Source organism: Callithrix jacchus, chromosome 18, assembly GCF_049354715.1.
Source record: "Callithrix jacchus isolate 240 chromosome 18, calJac240_pri, whole genome shotgun sequence".
NCBI lineage: Eukaryota > Metazoa > Chordata > Mammalia > Primates > Cebidae > Callithrix > Callithrix jacchus.
In genome coordinates, this window is record NC_133519.1 from 34,219,231 (window position 1) to 34,236,254 (window position 17,024).

Genomic DNA, 17,024 nt, shown 5'->3' on the forward strand with positions numbered 1-17,024 from the left:
TACAATAGCAAATGCTGAGTGTGTGATTGAGGGTGTGTGTAACAGTGAGCATGCCTCTGAAATCATGGACCACAACACACAACACTGCCATGCTTGTGATTTTGCCTCCGAGATGTTATGAGGCAGCAAACTAACTGCCCTCACTCCCACCTGGCAGGTCTGGCTTCTGGAGGCAGCTTTGTGTATCAAGAAAGTAGCAAAGAGAAGCCATGGACGTGTACTATGCTCATTTGGATGACAAGAGGAGGAGAGAAATCAGAAAGTAAACAGAGAATAATTTGTTGTTGAAAAAAAGATTTTACTTATTTTGTGAATGGACTGAAGAGCCATGAGTATGTGACTAGACTGAGGGAAAGATGTCAGCAGAATAAAAATTTAGTACAAGTGAGGGAGGATGACTGCAGGGTTAGGTCTGCAGGAGCAGTTTCAGGTCATAACCTACAGGATATGTAGGCTTGGGTGTAGATGACTTGAATGGAGGTGGATACTAGAGTTAAGAAAGAGCAGAAATAAGAAGACTGGATGGTCAGTAACCTGCAGTGAAATTTAAAATTTGGAGTGAGAGGTAGGCCAGAGCCATTTCCTTCAGGGCTAGTTTACACTACTGTGTGAGCTACCTATGATGCTCTCAGTGATTTCTTCCTGAAGACTAACTCCTGTATCTGTATAGAAGTTCCACTCATAGGAGAGATGACAACTGGGGATAAAAGTATAGTTGACCCTTGAACAACACAGGTTTGAACTACATAGAGCCACTCACATGTGGATTTCCTCTGCCATCCCTGAGACAGGAAGACCAACACCTCGTTCTTCTTTAGCCTACTCAACATGAGGACCTTTATGATGACCCACTTCCACTTAGTGAACAGTAAATATATTTTCTCTTCCTTATGATTTTCTTCACAAGACTTTCTTTTCTGTAGCTTACTTTATTGTAAGAGTATAGCATATAATACCTATAATACACAAAATATGTGTTAATTGACCATGTTATCAGTAAGGCTTGCCATCAACAGGCTGTTACTCATCAAGTTTTTGGGGAATCAACAGTTACACATCAATCTTCACCTATGGTGAAGGGGCTGGTGCCACTAACCCCTGGGTTTTTCAAGGGTCTGCTGTATCTTGGAAAGAGAAATGAAGAAAGTCCTTCTATATGATTTTATCCCACATAAGTAAAAAAGGAAAAAGTTGTTAAATCTAGAAAATTTAGAAAAATAGTCCTCATATGCTGCAGGAGAGAGCAAGGCATTAAATAAAAAGTCAAATTCAGGGTATCTTAAAACAACCAATTTGTTTAATTAGAAAGCAACAAACATGCAAATGGCAAGTGTAGAAATTTATTTGAACCAACATTTTCACTATGATGAAGATTATTCTTCAACACTGATCCAAGCTCCCACATCTGAAGGTTAGGGAAAATATTGCACTTCGCATTTTCTAGCACTCCTCATACACGGCAAAAAGTTTTAAAAACATTCTGCTAGTTTTGTTTTATACAATCTCCCAAATTCATGCACACAATCATTCCAAACCAATGTTAGGTTATCCCAAAAAAAGGGAAAAACTCCAAAAACCATAACCTTAAAATTGCACTAAAGCTCTGTAAAGAAAAAAATATAATAAATGTCTTATACAAATTTCAGAACATTTAAGTGCTTGCCCAAAAGAGTTTATTATTCCTCATCCTCATTTTCATTCTCTTGACCAGAGCCTTCTGATCTGTCACCCTCCAACCGGTCTGGAAACACAGATAAGAGAATTGCAAAGAGAAATACTTTTAGTAATTACAATTATAAATATTTTTCAATGCCTATTTAAAACTGGTTAAAAATCAGTTCACCACTATGTGTGGATGCTTTTTAGAGGCAAATAAAAGAGTAAATAAAACACAGTATTATTAGCTTTGATTATGCATGTTGTTCTAACATATAAATATGAAAGAGAAACCCACTCCTAAAATCTTGACATATTATGTTCTGCTGCAGTGGCTTTCAAACAGTGTTCTTTGGAGTCTAGGTTTCTAAGGAGGTACATCAGGTGCTGCAAAGGGGAGTGAGAAGGAGACTGTGTGAGAGAAAGTATGTGGACCATTGTGAGGATTTGTGTAATTCTGTTTGTAAAAAGATTTTTTAAAACTAAATACTATGTTCCAGGCATTGTGCTAAAAACTGAGGATACAATGGAGACCAAAGTTTCTGGTCTCAAGGAGCTTATTTGGGTTAAATGCTCAAGTGAATATAAACTTACAAACTGGTGGGTACAGTATGCTCTCAAGTTTTCATGATTTACACTTGCTATTCCTCTGCTTGGGATACTTTTGCCCAATTCTTTAGGTTCTTACTAAAGATGAGTAAAGGTTCTTACTCATCTCAGTACAACTATTATCCCCTTTGTGAATCTTCTCCTGAACTTTTCCAAACAGTTATCTGCAGAATTGTGAACCCCCTCCTCCACATTCTAGAATATCTTGTGTGAGCTTCATAATGATGATCCTAACTGCAGGAATGGGGTGTTTGCCTATCTTCTTGCAGACCAGACTTTAAGTTCCCAGGGGGCGGGAATTACTTCTTTTTATCTTTATATCCTCAGAGCCTAGTATAGGATGTTCAATGAAGGTTTACTGAATAAATTAATGTAAGTTTTATGAAGGTAAGACACACTACATTAGGGTATTATGTAGAAGAAAACAGCATAAAATCACTACCACCACTGAGATGGAACTAGGGTGCTTCTGCCCCAGAAACCTTTCCCCACAGTAACATGGAAAATACTAAGGTTAAGCATAAGGAAAACAGTTCAGTCCTACTGTGAACAGCAAGAGAAGATTGAATCCTGAGGTTTTATTTATTATCTACAGAGGCTTAAACGCTCCAACTGGATCCTAGATCAACAGCACCAAGAACAGTATACAGGAAGGGACTATATGCCGCTTTTAATTGTTTAATTGTCCAAGTGAATTAGATTAAATCTCCTCTATGCCAACTGTAATCCAATGTCAAACCAATGAGATAATGTATGTGTATAAGATTTATACCCTTAATTATACAAATGTAGCCATTATCATAAGTATTCAATACATGTTTATAAAATAAATGAACAAAATAAGATTTGAATAGACCTTTACAGATCAGTAAGGAACTTAAACACAGTGGAAGGATTTCTGACCAATAAAAGGCCACCTAAGGAGGATATTAGTATAAAAAAATTACATTATCTTCACTGTGTGATACTTTCAAGAGAGAACAAAACATCAAGTTGCTATTCTACTTAAGCAGGGATGAGGAATGGGAATCCTGAGTATGACTGAATACATTCAGGAAACCTATTCTGTCATGTTAGCAGAGCATGATGAAGCAATAATGGCCTACTTCAGAGCTGGCAGGCTTCTTACACAAATTTCTTCTGGTTGTCACATTATAAAAAGATGAAGAAATAGAGAGTTAAGAAAAAATGTCACTGCCTTTAAATCAGGGAGTTTGCAGTAGAGGTCAGATTTTTGCACTCAGAGGCACACAATAAAGAGACAAATGAGGGCCAAGAGTCTTTTATGACAGGTCACAGAATAAGTGACAGTGGCTTCTGGAATGAGGAAGGCAGAATAGTTGTTCTCTCCTCAAATCCAATTCATTTAACTGATCCATAGTCTTCTCTCCCAGAATGTAAGCCCAGCTTCTCAAAATAAATTAAATCTTCTGTTCAGGAAATGCAGCTGAAGTAGTAAGGCTGCAAAGCCATTAAACACTTACACAAATCTCTGGTTGGCAATTATAGACTAGAAGGTCTGAAGAACAGTGTGTTCTTTTAAATAAAAACTGGAACTAAGGATCACTTCTATGTATACTGTTTATCAAAAGTAGGCAATGCCAAATTGCTTTTGTAAATAGGGTTTACATTTGTAGAAAGGTTCCTTTTATTCTCTGTTAGAACATTTCTTCAGGAAATTATTTTTGGCTGGGGAAGATATGATATGAAGAGATACTGAGTTTGCTGCAGGGGGAGGGAAAGAAGATAAGAAAAAAGTCCCCAAAGGAAACCTGTGTTCCACAAAAAATACTGTTGTTTTATTTTCCAGGCTATCCTCTGCAAATAATTTATTTCCTTTCTTTAAAAAAAGAAATAATACAAACTAATTGTTAACTAGAGATTTGGTATTAGATGTGCACTTATTTACCAGATTATTCAATATTTGTTGAGCAACTACTATGCGGTAGGCACTGTTTTGGGGGCTTAATTTGCAAATTAAGACAAACTAGGTCTCTGCTCTTTATCAGCTTATTCTCGAAGGAGGAAGACAGACAACAAACAAGACACCACCTGTATTTTTCTCCTCCAATCTGTCATAAGACAGTAAATAAATCAAAACTGAAGAGTGATAAGTACTTGAGGAAAATAAGGCAATGAACGAAGAATGACAAAGTGAGAGGGAAGATATGAGAAGACACAGAAAGCAACTTTAGACTGGGTGACTAGGGAAGGCTTTTCTAAGGAGGTTGTATAGGAGCTGAGACCTCAATTGTATGTGAAGTCCTGGGGGCAAAACTGGGCAGAGAACAACCAGTGAAAAGGTCCTAAATGTGCTAATAAGCTTGATGAGTGCGAGGAAGAGAGGCCAGTATTGCTAAATGTAGTGAGCCAGGAAAAAAGGGAGACTGAGTGGAATTCCGTCAGAGGTTGGCAGGATATACATCACGCAAGACCTCGTAGGCCAGAGTGAGAAGTCTGGGTTTTATTTTAAGAGCAATAGGGAGTCCCTGAGAATTTTAAGAGAGGGTGATACCCAATTTATGTTTCTAAAAGGTAGTCAGCAGACAACAGACCACGGGCAAATCCAGCCCACTACCTGTTTTTGTTTTTGTTTGAGACAGAGTCTTGCTCTGTCACCCAGGCTGGAGTGTAGCGGCGCAATCTTGGCTCACTGCAACCTCCACCTCCTGGGTTCAAGTGACTCTCCTGCCTCAGCCTCCCAAGTAGCTGGGATTACAGGTGTGTACCACCACCCATGGCTAATTTTTGTATTTTTTTATGGGGTTTTGCCACCTTGGCCAGGCTGGTCTTGAATTCCTGACCTCAGGTTGATTCACCTGCCTCAGCCTCCCAACGTGCTGAGATTACAGGCATGAGCCTCTGCACCTGGCTCTGTTTTTAGAAATTAAGTTTTATTAGAACAGAGCCATACCTGTTCATTTACATATGGTCTATGGGTATTTTTGCATTACAATGGCAGAGCTGAGTGGTTACAACAGAAACCATATCTGGCTATTAACCAAAAAATTAACTCATTTTGAAAGAATCCCTCTTGCGGCTGTGTGAAAATCAGACTGTATGAGGACAAGAGGAGTAGAATCAGGGAGATCAAGGGTATATAAATATTAGGCCTATTCTGGAGTAAAGTTGGCATCACTTGCTGATGGAGTCAATCTGTGAATGATTTAATAAATGATTGTGATCTCAACAGGATGGCAGGCTCTGCAAACCCATGACAGAGAAACAATGACTATCTGTGCCAAGATCCAGAGGTACAATGGGAAGAGTGTCAAGAGATAATGCACGGTTTTATAAGACATGTTAATACATTTGGACTCTAAGAACATGTGTAGGCAAAGGAGAATTTTAAGCAGGGCAGTAAAGTGATTCTAAGACATTCTAGAAGAGTCTAGAATGATCCATGCACACCATTACCATCTTTCCAAAGTCTCTCAAAGCTTTCAGATATGTCAGAACTGCCTTTCCATCTCAAGAAGTGGCCACTAGACTAGCAGTCTTTAGTGCATTATTCATGAGATTAACTTTGGTTGCTTTTTAAAAATGTAGAAGCTCAATCTCTATCCAGATAAAATGAACCAGAATCTTCAGCAGGTGGGACCTAGGCATTTGTAGTTTTTTAAAGCCCTACAGGTGATTTGAGGAGGACCGTTCATTAAAAATCACAGCTCCAAAAGAAAGGAACTGTCTTGTATCTATTCTCTGGACTTCCTAGGAAGCCTTCTGGACTGACGGATAAGCCGAGAGGTACCTTGTGCCTACCATATGCTTATTTGATCCAAGTCCAAACTCTCTTGAATATGCACACACTATTGTACTTGGACTGTTGGATAGGGGAGGAGGACACTGGATAGGGGAGGAAATGAATGGTTGACTAACTGACCCATCAAATAACTAGATCTCTTAAGGATAAGGGCAGCAGAAATATAACTCTTGGGCACCTTATTCTATCTAGTCTTTTGTATAAGAGAAGCAAGAAGATAAAGCTCACTAAACCAACTAGAAATTGTCGTTCTGACTGCAAGCAAAACGAAATGAAAGAAAGAGAATTTTTATATTATACAATATCTTATCTAATTCTGAAACCAAAGAGGAATGGTAGTAGCTATTAGCTAACCAACACTGGCACATTAGAACCTGTTTAAAATAGATTTTTGTGCAACTGGAAAGAGAATTAATTTTCTACTGGAAAACTGCTGAGGAAGAGCCAACCATTAGATAAGAGCAAGCACGTTTTAGGTGTTATTACCAGTGAATATTTTTCTTGTTTTAAAATGCTGCTTCCTCAAATGTGAAATTCAAATGGATGAATTTTAAGAGTTACTTGCTGTTATTGAACAAACTATATTTTTTAAAAGTTACAGTGTTATTACCATTTATAACACAGGAACCCAAAGAAGTATTGCAAAAATATTTTGTTGGTCTACTAAATTTTTTGTTTACATTCCAGGTTTATTTTTTGTTGTTGTTTTCACCATTTGAAGTTTTCCCTATTTCCTGATAATAGTTAATATTTATAATTTGAGGATTATTTTCTAATTCTTTTAATTACAAACATACAGGTCTTCTTTCAATTTTTCAGATGTGCTACACTTTCTCTCCTTTAGGGCTTAGAAAAATGCTATATTCTGCTATACTTTGTGTGGAATACTTGTCTCTCCATTCCCCACTCTCTCTGAGGAAGTGATATTTAATTTACTGCTCATGTAGTTCTTATAGTAAGAAGTTATCCTAACAGAGTGAGGATGGGAGGGGACGGCACAATTATAAAAACTCTGAGGTGGGAAAGTTTGGTGTGTCCCCAAAATCAAAGAGGGCCAGTGTGGATGGAGCAGTCACGGAAGAAAATAATGCTGTAAATCATCTAGAACAGTTTGAGATCAGATCATCCAGAGGTCTACATGTCGTATGAATGATTTGAATATATTACTGTAAGTGAAATTAATAGGTCAAAGGGGAGTAAGGGCTTGGAAGCTAATTTCAAATTCTGGCTTTAACATTTATCAGTTGTGTGACTGGGGCTAAGTTATTCCAAACAGTCTACTTTGTAAAGGACTGGGGCTAAATGAGGATAAAGCTGTGAAATAATTAGTAAGCCTGATACATTATAGTTACTCTATAAAGGGTAGCTATTATTATTATATGATAGACAATACCAAACATATGGAGACATTTATGAAATCAGTGAAGAGTGACAAATACTCTTTTGTTTGATAAATATATTTTGCTTATAATAAATACTAGACCTTTTCTTTTGTTATAAATTAGTCAACTCCTTCTTGAACATTAGTTGAAATATATTTATTTCTATGTATCTGTGCACCTCAGAGTTTATCTAAAAGAAAAAAATATTGAAAAAACAAACTGAGGTTATCTGTTTCATTTCTTAGCATGTCACATTTATTTTTGTCTGGGCTATGACTGATTTTCAGCAAACCTACTATTAAAGTATATGCAGTATAATACATCTTAAGGTTTATGGTATGGTTCTGTACTCTAAGGAAATAGCAGCTGACAGAGTTTTTACGTGACTCTGGTCTCTTCATTTTGGCCATAATGTAGTTCATAAGTAACTAAGTTACTGTGCTAAGATCAAACATAAACAGAAATCCTAGTTCAGAAGTTAAGCTACCTTCATTTTGTTATATTAAAAAAATATACAAACCCCTTTAAAGTGAATCTTAAACAATAATATGTTTTTCAAATATAAAAATGATTTTAGTAGTATACTGAAAGTTCCTACCAGCTCGGATATGATTCAGTGAAGCCAACATCCTCAACATGAAAGAGGCTGGAACTGTAATGGTGTTTCTAGTCTCTTCCAGCATGAGTTCATTTCGCGTTATAACCTACAAGGCAAGTTAAACAATCATATCAAAGATCGTAGAGTAACTGTACCTTTTCCTTGAAGCTCGGGCAAACAGTAAACAATTAGCAGGTGCCAGGAGGAATTACTTCATTCTTTATGCATCTGATGTCTATATTTCTGCCTTAAGTCTATTCAATGCCAAATAATCACAGCAACTTGCATTTAGAGGAGGAAGATCAGAGAACACAACTCATTCAACTGGCAGAAAAACAAAGCTCAAACTCTGAGGCTACTTAAAACATTCAAGAATTTAATTTAGATTTTATTTGCAATTTGTTTCTCCAAGCGATTTACTTTGTTGGCTCCTTGTTTTCCCTATAGGAGAACTGGTCATTTTAGTGATGCGATACAATTCAATGATTATCCATGGGCCACTTGAATCCCTTGAGAAGATGTTACCTTGACTGAGGCAGAGCAGTCTTGAAAAATAAATTTTTTGGCAAGGGTTAACAAGGAAATGAGTCTTAAGTAACAAGAATAGGATTACTTGAATATCCATGAACATCCAAAGATCCAGTATGTAACCATGGGCAAAGGAAAAAAGTTGAAAAGCAAAATCATGGCAAAGGAAAAAAAAGGATGGAAGAAAGAGTATGAGAGGAAGAGAAAGATGCTACTATGATCAATGGTTCCCCAATAATGAAATAATAAATCCCAACTTATTAGGGTGTCCCACAGGGCCCTTTATAATCTTACCCTCACCTTCCTGTTTAGTTTGATTGAACTACTTTTATGTATGTGCATGTTCCAGGCATACTGATGGGTTCATCTATCCTCTCATGCCTTGGCACATGCTAATCCTTCTGTCTCAAGTGCTCCTTTGCTCCCTGTCTGCCTGGTGAACTACTCTCTTTCTGTCCAATTCTTATTTCTTCTGTGAAGACCTCTCCTTCCCATCTATCCCATTTACAAATACAGCTGTTCCAAAATACTGTGGGCTTCCAAAACACTATGTGTCTATCTCTGACTGACACAGATCCCACTACAGTATGTTCTAGTTATTTACACTGTCTTTCCCATCAAACTCTGAGTGTAGGGATTTAACTTTTAAACCCAGCATCGCATATAACATACATCAAGTGTTTTATAAATATCTATTCAATGAGTGAAAGTATACACAGGAACTGTGCTACAAACAGTCAGTGTTAGTCTTCTAGAGTAGTGGTTTTCCAATTTACTAACATTTTTATCAATGGATTCTCTCATTTTCATAAGAAATAGCATATGAGAACCCACAAATAAAAACCCTAATTGAAGTTGGGGAATAAAGGCTAGAGTTATGCCTTCCTGTCATCCACCTTCCCTCTCCCAATCCCAGAAGAAATATACAGATCCAAAGAACTCAGGCTGAAAATACTGTTTTAAACAAGCTTAAAAAAAATCTTAAAATATAATGATAAAGATTCTCCAATCATATGTTCTGCTATATACTAATTCTGAAAGAGAAAGTTTCATTTCCTTTTTAAAAAGAACTCAAAATGGAAAAATAGCTATACTCAAAATGAAAAAAACAGGTATGCTTTTGGAGAAAACAGCTATAATGAAATTATTTTCTTAAAAGGACAGAATTTCTTGTGTGTGATTCTTTATCGTAATAACACGAACGGTCAGATCTATTTTTCTTAAACTACTATACACCTAATCTGGTATTACTGATGATCAATATTATAATTAGTAAGCTACCATTTTGATTTTACCTCCCTAGTATTATAGACATATTTTTTTCTTAATTTTTCTTTTTCTTAAAATTTGAACTACTTAACTGCATTATCTTGTTTCACGTTAGCAACTCATAATAAACTGTTTGAATTTTTCTTAGGGAAGCATTTTAGGAACAAATTGAAATATGGTCTATAGTAGGTATAATAAAAATCTTACTTCATCAGCAAGTTTTCGGTTAAAAATCCTTGACTCTTCTAATGGTGACCAGATCTTTATGTCATAATCTATGCCAGATGAGGCTAAAACTAGAAATAAAATTTACATATTAATATGAAGCCTAGAAAGATGCCATTAATTCAAGATGTGGTTATGTTATGCATATATGTATGTATGTATATCCCAAAAACGGAACTTGAACAGCAATTGTATGCTATACATTTAACTGTTATTTTGACAGCTTCCTAAAAGTTATCCTAGAACATAACTTTAAGACCATGTTGAAGTCACTCAGCTTCATTGCCGAAGTCACTTATTCATTGTTCTCTTATGAGATACGTGGGCAATTACAAACAGAAGACAAGAGCAATGCTCTTTTGTTCTGATAAATTAATTCAGATATTTGAAGACTAAAAATGACTGGATGTTCAATTTGGATAAACAGTAAAAAGTTCAGTTGCACTAAACCTCTTACAACTTGTAAAATGTAGAATAAATATTGGGAGAATAAACTTTTTAACTTATTTTCTTTTACTTTGTGCACAAAGCAAATTATAAGTGTGTCTGAAGCTCAAGTACAGCTATAACTGACTAGTGGTGCCTAGTCAGATAATTTGAATTATTCTTATATTATCAACAACTTAAAAAAATCAATTTTGTATGACTGATGAGTCATACAAATGATTTCTAGCCCTTATCTTAGAAAAGATATCTTACTTGGGTCAAACGGATGTGGCTGCAGGCAGTTTACCACATGATTATCAGCTTCCAGAAGCATCAAATGCTCAGCAGTGTGCCGATCCCAGATGAAAATGTGGCCACAGTCAGAACCACTCATTACAAAGTTAGCACCCCAGAAATTGGCTTCTTTTATCTAAGGGTTAAAAAATTATTTAAAAATTCAAATCAAGTTGTTAAACAAAGATTTATGCTATTCTTAATTTTTTTAATTTTCATGGTTTTGTTTTGTTTTTTATTCTTACATTGTTAAAAAACTGGATTAGAAAATAGTAAAATTAAAATTGATGGCTGGGCGCAGTGGCTGACCCTGTAATCCCAGCACTATAGGAGGCCAAGGCACAGGAGGACTGCCTGGGTTCAGGAGTTTGAGACTAGCCTGGGCAACAAAGCAAGATCCCCTCACTATAAAAAAAAAATTGACAAAAGTCTGCCTTCTAGCTTGTTTAAATTATTATAGAAATTCATCAGCAAGGGTAAGATGGCAGTAAGTAATGGAAAATCCCCTGTAAGAACAGGGACTTGGCTTTGTTCAGTATTATATTTACAGCACCTGAAACAGTAATTGGAATACAATAGGTACTTAATTATTAACTGCTAAATGAATGAATAGGATTTCTGAGTTTTGTACAGTACAATGATAATTTATATATATGTGGTTGAACTGTCCAAAAATTGTGCCAATTTAGCTTTATAAGACAATGAAATAATTCACAGAAAAGGAAATCACTGTCTTTAGTATTTTGCTTTAAAGCAAAAGAATAGAAAGCACCAATTTTTTCATTAGCTATTACAAGTTAGCATAACTGAGAAAGATAGAAACATATTTACTTTTATGAAGCAGAATCAAAGGCATATGATATACTGGAACCATTATAATGACACTTTTAAATGAAGGCACATGAGTGAAACATCAAAAATCTTTGTATTTCAAACGAGGATTTAAATAATTTCACCTGCAGCTGCTACTTTGTCATTTTCGGTACTCTCACAAAAGAGGGGAGGCAATTTTATTATTTGAGCTATCGCTACATTTACTTATCTTCTCTCTTCTCATTCTTCCCCCTAATTATCTTAATACTAACTTTTAGGCAATACAATGACAGAAATAGAAATTGATTACTTCTATTAATAATGAGTAACCTTTTAAAAATGAGTAAATCATTACTAGTAATGATAGTTATAGAAACAGCTAATTACTTCCCCACCCCAAAGTTAATATTTTTTTACCTAGATCCTAAAGAAAGCAAGACACAAATTCATCAGCAAAGGTAATATGGCAGTATATATGGATTAAAACTGATTCTGTAGATACTTTCTGATGATGCAATGAATATGAGGAAAACAACACTTTCTAGATATGAAGGGGATCAGAGTAACATGTTAGTCATCTCAAAAAATTTTCTTATTAAGTAATTAACATTACATGGGGTATAGAAACCTGTAGTTTTAAAAACTACAAAAGATCTTAGAGATCTTTCTGGTCTATTCTTATTTCATCTGGTAAGTCATTAAAACAAATTTTCACTTGTCAATCTTAAAAATGGGTAGAAAGTGGCCTGACTATATTTTGCAATCAACTTATAAATCCATATCCTTCTCTCCAAAACTAACAAAGGATGCTAATACAAGCTAAAAAAAAGAAAGTCTACCAGAAACCTTTCAGGTGGATAGCAAATGTGAGAGAGCAAAAAAAAAAAGCAATGATTACTAGAAATTTTTTTTAATCTATATTTTTTTAGTAGAGTCTTCTTATTAAAAAAAATTGTCTTTCACAATATATTATAGGACTAAAGGAACCATGTTGGATAGCTGGATAAAGAGATAACTAAAGATTCAATAGTGTAATACTGAAATCCCACTGGCAATATATGAAGATAAATTATTATGGAAAAAGATTCATAGCATGAAACTGCAATTTCACCAAAGAATGCCAAGAACATTTGGTACCATGGTCCTGGAGTTGCGATGGCCTTTATAAACCATTTTTACTAATGGCCTTCTAATGTTCAAAGTATCCAATTCTTCCATTTCTTTCCTTTCCTTTCTCCGCCTGAAGAACTCCTGAATACGGGCAACAGCAGAGCGTCTATGAATTACATATTAAAAAACAAAAATAAATAAAAGCATTCACAAAGAATAAGAAACTTATTAAAATACAGTAAGTCTAGGAAATACATAAACACATTATCTCAATAAGGCACCCCCAACCAAAAGCATAAAAAGGCAGACACAACAGTGAGACATCAGACTAGTTGAGTTACTACAACAAAGTATTTTAGTTAAGAGATCACTTAGAAATTTGGTACTAGTTGAAAAGTAAAGGAAATCGCATGCGACACACTGGTGTTTAAAGGTGCTATTTTATAAAAACATAATACAGACAAAATTCATGTGCAATTTTACTACAAATATAACAAATTTTATCCAACAGTCTTTCTCCTCTTCTCCACATTAAGAAAATGCATAAAGAGAAATGAAAAGAAATAAAGGGTAACATAAAATAGCAGTGAATAGACTTCTAGTTTGAGATTTTATTTAAAATATTGTTTAAAGATGTTCCAAAAACAGACTAAGTAAAAAGAATAAATATTAATACATAAGCAATGAAACAAAGACCTTCAAATAGCATCTTCTTTATGGACTCCATATTAAGGATTTGGAACTAATGAAGCAGATTTTACTCTCCTAAGAAATGATTTGGTGACAGAACTGGGACTGAAGAAAAAATGACTCTTAAAAACTGATTTAAGTATTAGAAGAAACTTCTCCTAACACATGATATTACTTAATAATTTTGTCAGTTTGAATTCATTTAAAATATTATATTTTGATACATAATAGACTAAATGTCCATAATCTTTAAAAAGTTTACAAATCACTAAGAAAAACGGATCTCATGACACTTAAATATTTAAAAAGATGTTCAGTCTCACTAATAATAGAGTAAAAACAAAAACTGATCTCTTTTTATGCTTATTATATTGAAAAGATTTTTACGTATATCAGAGTGGTGAGTTCAGGAAAACAGGCATTACTGACAGGAGTTTGAAAGTGGTTTTTACACATAAAAAAGATACCGTAAACTTTCTACTGAAATATAACACATATACAGGAAAGTTGAAAATCATAAGGTAAAAAGCTCAATGAATTTTGGCAAATGAAACAGGCCCATCTAATCAGCACCAGTACTGAGAAACAGTATAACCAGATTTCCTGAGGTCTCCTAAGTGCCCATCATTTCCATCATTACCTTTCCTTTAAAGGAGATCATTATTCTGACTTCTGATATCATGGATTAATTTTGCCTGCTTGTGAACTTTAATTAAGTGGAATAATACATTACACTTTTTTAATGCCTAGCTTCTTTAGCTCAAAATTATGTTTGTAAGATTCAGCCATGTTGTACTTAGCTGTAGTTCATTCATCCTTTTTGCTGCAGAGTATTACTTGGTATAAATATATTAATCTATATTTATTCATTCTACTGTTGGTGGACATTGGGTTATTACCTTTTTTGATTACTAATATTAGGCTACTCTTCACATCTGTGTATGTCTTTTGGTGAACTATGTACATATTTACATTGGATATATACCTGGAAGAGGAGCTGCTGGACCTCAGTATGTGCATAATGTTCTGTTTTAATAGATACTCCCAAAATGAAGATCTATTTGTAGTTTTCCAAAGTGGCTGTATAAATTTACACTCCCACCCACAGTGTAAAGTTCCAGTAAAATATATTTTTGAGGAGAAATTAAAAAATATAAGCTGTGACTCAGCAATGTAACTTTTAAAAATGTATATTATAAAAAAACTTAAATATGTAAATACATAAATTTTTTTTTCACTGTACAACTGTAATAGAGGAAGACTGGAAATAATCTAAATATTCATATAAAAGAATAGGCTAAATAAATTATGGCACATTCATATAATGAAATGCTTATGCAACCATTAGAAAGGATATGAATGATCCATAAATAACCACATGAAAGATATCAACATTATATTGCTAAATCTAAAATACAGGCTAGTGAATAATTCGTATAATAAAATTATATATGCATAGAAAGGGTTTGGAAAGATGGACACTAAATTGTGACTAACAATTTTTAAAATAATTATGTAACATATACTTCTAGTTTCATAATAAAAAGATACTTATTTTCATAAAATGGTATACCTTAAGCCAAATAGACTTACTTAAAAAGCGTTTTAAAAACTTTTTTTCTATGCTAAGTATCTCAAAGAAAGAGGAATCTCCACATACATTTTAAAGTTAGAGACAGTTAGAAACTCCCAGAAAAGCTGACATGTTTAGTTTATCTCTTTCTGATTGGGAGGTGAGAATGGGAAGGATAGAGAGGTCAAATGTTCTCGAAAGAGGCATACTTAAAAGACATATGTTTGGATCTTTCTCATTTTTCTGAAGTGAAAGAAAAAGGAATAATGAATCAGTTACAAATACATGATTAGCAAGAAATCAATAAAGAAAAAACTCTTGCTAAGAAAGTAGAGTTATAGGTAGCAGAGGAAATAATTGTGTTGCTAAGCCAAAGGACATAAGAGCTATAAATGGGAAGAAAAATTATGTGACAAAAGTTTAGATGATAGCTCATCTTTTTTTTTTAATCATCCAGGCTGGAGTGCAATGGTGGGATCTCAGCTCACTGCAATTTCTGCCTCCCAGGTTCAAGCAATTCTCCTGCCTCAGCCTCCCTCAGCTCCCTATAGCTGGAACTACAGGCCTGCACCACCATGCCTGGCTAATTTTTTAGTAGAGACAGGATTTCACCATGTTGGCCAGGATGGTTTTGTACGCCTGACCTCAAGTGATCCATCCACCTAAAATTCCCAAAGTGCTGGGATTACAGGCATGAGTCGCTGTGCTTGGCTTCAAATAATTTAAAACAAGACATATGGACAAAATTAATGCTCTATTAGTAAATGAGGTGGTAATAATTATGAATAATAATGAGAACTATATCAAAACATAAATGTTCATTTAAAAAGTATGCTCTAGGCCAGGCAGGGTGGCTCATCCCAGTAATCCCAGCTACTCGGGGGTCTGACGAAGGAGGGCAGCCTGGGCAACAGAGTAAGATCCCATGGGCATGGTGGTACACACCTGCATTCCCTGCTATTTGGGAGTCTGAGGTGGGAGGATGGCTTGAGCCCAGCAGTTACAGGATGCAGTGAGCTAAGATCATGCCATGTATTCCAGCTTGGGTGACAAAACAAGGACCCATCTCTTAAAACAATAACAAAAACCGAAACTCAAAAAAATCTATGGGCCAATTAATGCAAATAATAGAAAAGGAATGTGGCTGGATATATAATCATATACAAGTTAACTGCATTTCTAAATATCAGCAGGGGACAATTAGCATAAATTTTAAAAGGAATGCATTTGTAACAGCAACAGAAAGTGTCTTTAAGTCATAAAATATATGTGTCAAATCTGTTCACAGAAAATTATAAAATGTTACTGAAAGACATTTTGTAAAGGCCTAGGCTGGGCACAGCAGCTCACACAGATAATCCCAGCAGTTTGGGAGGCTAAGACAGAAGGTCCCTTGAGCTCAGAAGTTGAAACCAGGCTGGGCAACATAGTGAGACCCCATCTATACAAAAAAATAAAAAATAAGCCAGGGGTGTTGGCACATGTCTGTGGTCCCAGCTACTTGGGAAGCTGAGGTGGGAGGATTGCCAGAAACTAAATTGAGCCGTGATCCCAGGCACTCTAGCCTGGGTGATAGAGCAAGACCTTGTCTCAAGGAAAAAAGAAAAAAAGGCCTAAATAAATGTAGACATAACTTTGTACTGTAAAGATAATCAATTTTCACCCTAATTTATTTTATAGATTTATTACAACTATAAGCATATTCTGATGACTTCTTTGTAGAACTTAAAAAGTTGATTATATGGCCGGGTGCGGTGGCTCACGCCTGTAATCCCAGCACTTTGGGAGGCCGAGGCGGGTGGGTCATGAGGTCAAGAGATCAAGACCATCCTGGTCAACATGGTGAAACCCCGTCTCTACTAAAAATACAAAAAATGAGCTGGGCACAGTGGCGCGTGCCTGTCATCCCAGCTACTCAGGAGGCTGAGGCAGGAGAATTGCCTGAACCCAGGAGGCGGAGGTTGCGGTGAGCCAAGATAGCGCCATTACACTCCAGCCTGGGTAACAAGAGCGAAACTCCGTCTCAAAAAAAAAACAAAAAAAAAAGTTGATTATAAAATCAACCAAAGGACAAAGAACAGCCAAAAT

At 35.4% G+C, this 17,024-nt stretch overlaps 1 protein-coding gene across 18 annotated transcripts in view; it reads right to left on the bottom strand.

The window, feature by feature from the left end:
• Window positions 1-1,277: 1,277 nt before the first annotated feature.
• Window positions 1,278-17,024, bottom strand: part of DCAF6 (DDB1 and CUL4 associated factor 6) — a 140,600-nt gene continuing 124,853 nt past the window's right edge. For all 18 annotated transcript variants that reach the window (XM_078356344.1, XM_078356341.1, XM_078356339.1 and 15 more), the window contains 5 exons: window positions 12,701-12,839; window positions 10,730-10,886; window positions 10,013-10,101; window positions 8,009-8,114; window positions 1,278-1,741 (listed from right to left, as the gene is read on the bottom strand). In XM_078356344.1, the coding sequence (XP_078212470.1) occupies window positions 1,677-1,741; window positions 8,009-8,114; window positions 10,013-10,101; window positions 10,730-10,886; window positions 12,701-12,839 (556 nt within the window). In that variant the 3' untranslated portion in view covers window positions 1,278-1,676. The remainder of the gene's footprint in view (window positions 1,742-8,008; window positions 8,115-10,012; window positions 10,102-10,729; window positions 10,887-12,700; window positions 12,840-17,024) is intronic.